Source organism: Volvox carteri (assembly GCF_000143455.1).
Source record: "Volvox carteri f. nagariensis unplaced genomic scaffold VOLCAscaffold_52, whole genome shotgun sequence".
In the NCBI taxonomy this organism is placed as follows: domain Eukaryota; kingdom Viridiplantae; phylum Chlorophyta; class Chlorophyceae; order Chlamydomonadales; family Volvocaceae; genus Volvox; species Volvox carteri.
The window spans coordinates 191916-193940 of NW_003307595.1; the positions used below are offsets into that span (position 1 = coordinate 191916).

Consider the following 2025-nt stretch of genomic DNA (forward strand, 5'->3'; position numbering starts at 1 on the left):
TAAATGGTCGTACAACAGGAAGTGGCAAGAGCGCCGCAGCTACGGGTTCCCGTCAGCCTGATGAATTGGCGGCAATGATCACCGCAGCAGTACAGTCTGCATTAGGCGCGAGTCGTGCTGCTATGGTTTCTACATCCGAGCAGCAGGCCCCAGCCACAAAGTATGCTGCCGATCAGCAACGGCGGCAGAACCGAGGTGGCGGAGGCAATATCAACAATGGAGGTGCTTCCAATAGGCGTCCCCGCATGTATGATGGTCCGCCCTGCGAGTATTGTGGGCGGTATGGCCATGATGAGCCAAACTGCAGGGTGCTCCACCCACAATTGGCGCCACCCGGCTGGGAGCCGCCTCTTAAGGCGCTCCAGGTGCTGTTCCAAGCTAACAAAGAGCAGGCACAGCAGAATCGCGAGCGTGGCGCCGCACCACGCCAGCACCGAGCAGTGGCTGTCGGTGCTGTGCACCATGATGAGGAGGACACCGAGGATGATGAGGAGGTGTACGTGCCGCACCGGCGCAACGCCAACGCGTCCTTCAACTGCAGCACCCAGCCTCCGGGCATAACCTCTGAGACAATCAACGAGGTGGCGGCATCCGTGCATGCCACTCTCACGCATCAAGCTACTCCGGTGTCCTTCCAACCCATGGAGATCAGCAACAATGTCTACCCACCACCCAAGGTGTCTTCAAAGCCGCGCCCTGCTGCTGCAACACTTCAAGGGTCAACAGCAACAGCAGCACACCAACCCAGTGAGTTGGTGCTCCGTTTGAACATAGACGGGCCTGTGTTAAAAAGGGTTATCGCGGCAATTAGTGAGGTCGATGAAGCGACCTGTGAGAATACGTCTCACTCCAAGGAGGGCTTGTCTGGGGTGCCTCAGCCATCTCCAGCCCCTCAGCAGCAGCATCTAGCAGCTGCCCAGGTTCCAGCCCTATCGCAGCCTACCGTTCAAACTGCAGCACTCAGCATGCAGGCCCCCGGGCCGCTGAGTGTTGCTGGCTGCACTTCTCAGCCAGTGCTGCGTGAGATGCCTTCTGGAGTGCCATACTGTGTTTCAGGGGTAACTGGAGCACCACCCAGAAGCATACAGGAGATAAACAGCGTCGAGCTGCAGCAACTGCTTCTCAGCAACCGTCCTGCAGCCGACTACTTCGCACGAAAGCAGCTCATGTTTTATTTTCCACAAGGTGCACTACAGCTCAATGGTCATGAACATCCCGAGTTCCGGAGCCTCCGTGATCACTGCGCGGACGTGAATCTCATAACACAGCGCGCCATGCAGCGGCTGGGTTTGGTACTCGTGCCCACTCGCACGCACCTAGATACGTCCGCCAGTGTCGACGCCAAGCTTTTGGGGGAAATTGACACGAGGGGAGTGCAAGTGACAATGCTTCCGGGCACGATACACGAGTTCAAGCTCAACCTCACTCAGACACTGGTGGTTGAGAACACGCCTCTGTTCGATTTCTTGGTGGGCAACGAGCAAATGCTACCTGTCGCGGACGCCATCACACAGTATCCGACAGCGCAGCTCCACCTGTTTCCCAATGTCATCGAGAGTCCGGACTACACAATTAGCATCCCCATGACACCTGCTCTGCGGTCCGCCGCACGAGGGGTCACAGCTAGCCTTCGTTCAACAGCTTTCTGTACCAGGGCCAGCTCTCTTCCCAGCGATATGTCAACAGAGCTGGGGGGGGGATGTGTTAGCAACGATAGTCAGCAACCCGTTCAATCAGCCAGCACAACTGTACAGTGCGCATGTGTTAGTCCCTGCAATCACGCCAGCACCCCTACGGCTGCCTCTACCCAGGCGTCAGAGCACCGGTTGGGAAAGGAAGCAGGTCAGCACAACACAACACATGCAGCACCTCAGTCTGCCAGCACACCCAGGTCAGCCTTGGTGCGGGCAGCATCAGCGATCATAACTACGGTCACCAGCGTTACATCAGCAGCTACCAGTACCGTAGCAGCTACGATTGGAGCCGTAGCAACTGCGGCCACTCCTGTGGTCGTAACACACCAGG

At 57.6% G+C, this 2025-nt stretch overlaps 1 protein-coding gene across 1 annotated transcript in view; it reads left to right on the forward strand.

Annotated features, from left to right (window-relative positions):
* Positions 1–2025, forward strand: part of VOLCADRAFT_106835 (uncharacterized protein) — a gene marked incomplete at its 5' end in the record, with an annotated part of 16371 nt that overhangs the window by 5591 nt on the left and 8755 nt on the right. The window contains 2 exons of the mRNA XM_002955453.1: positions 366–1600; positions 1812–1891. Coding sequence (XP_002955499.1) covers positions 366–1600; positions 1812–1891 — 1315 coding nt within the window. The remainder of the gene's footprint in view (positions 1–365; positions 1601–1811; positions 1892–2025) is intronic.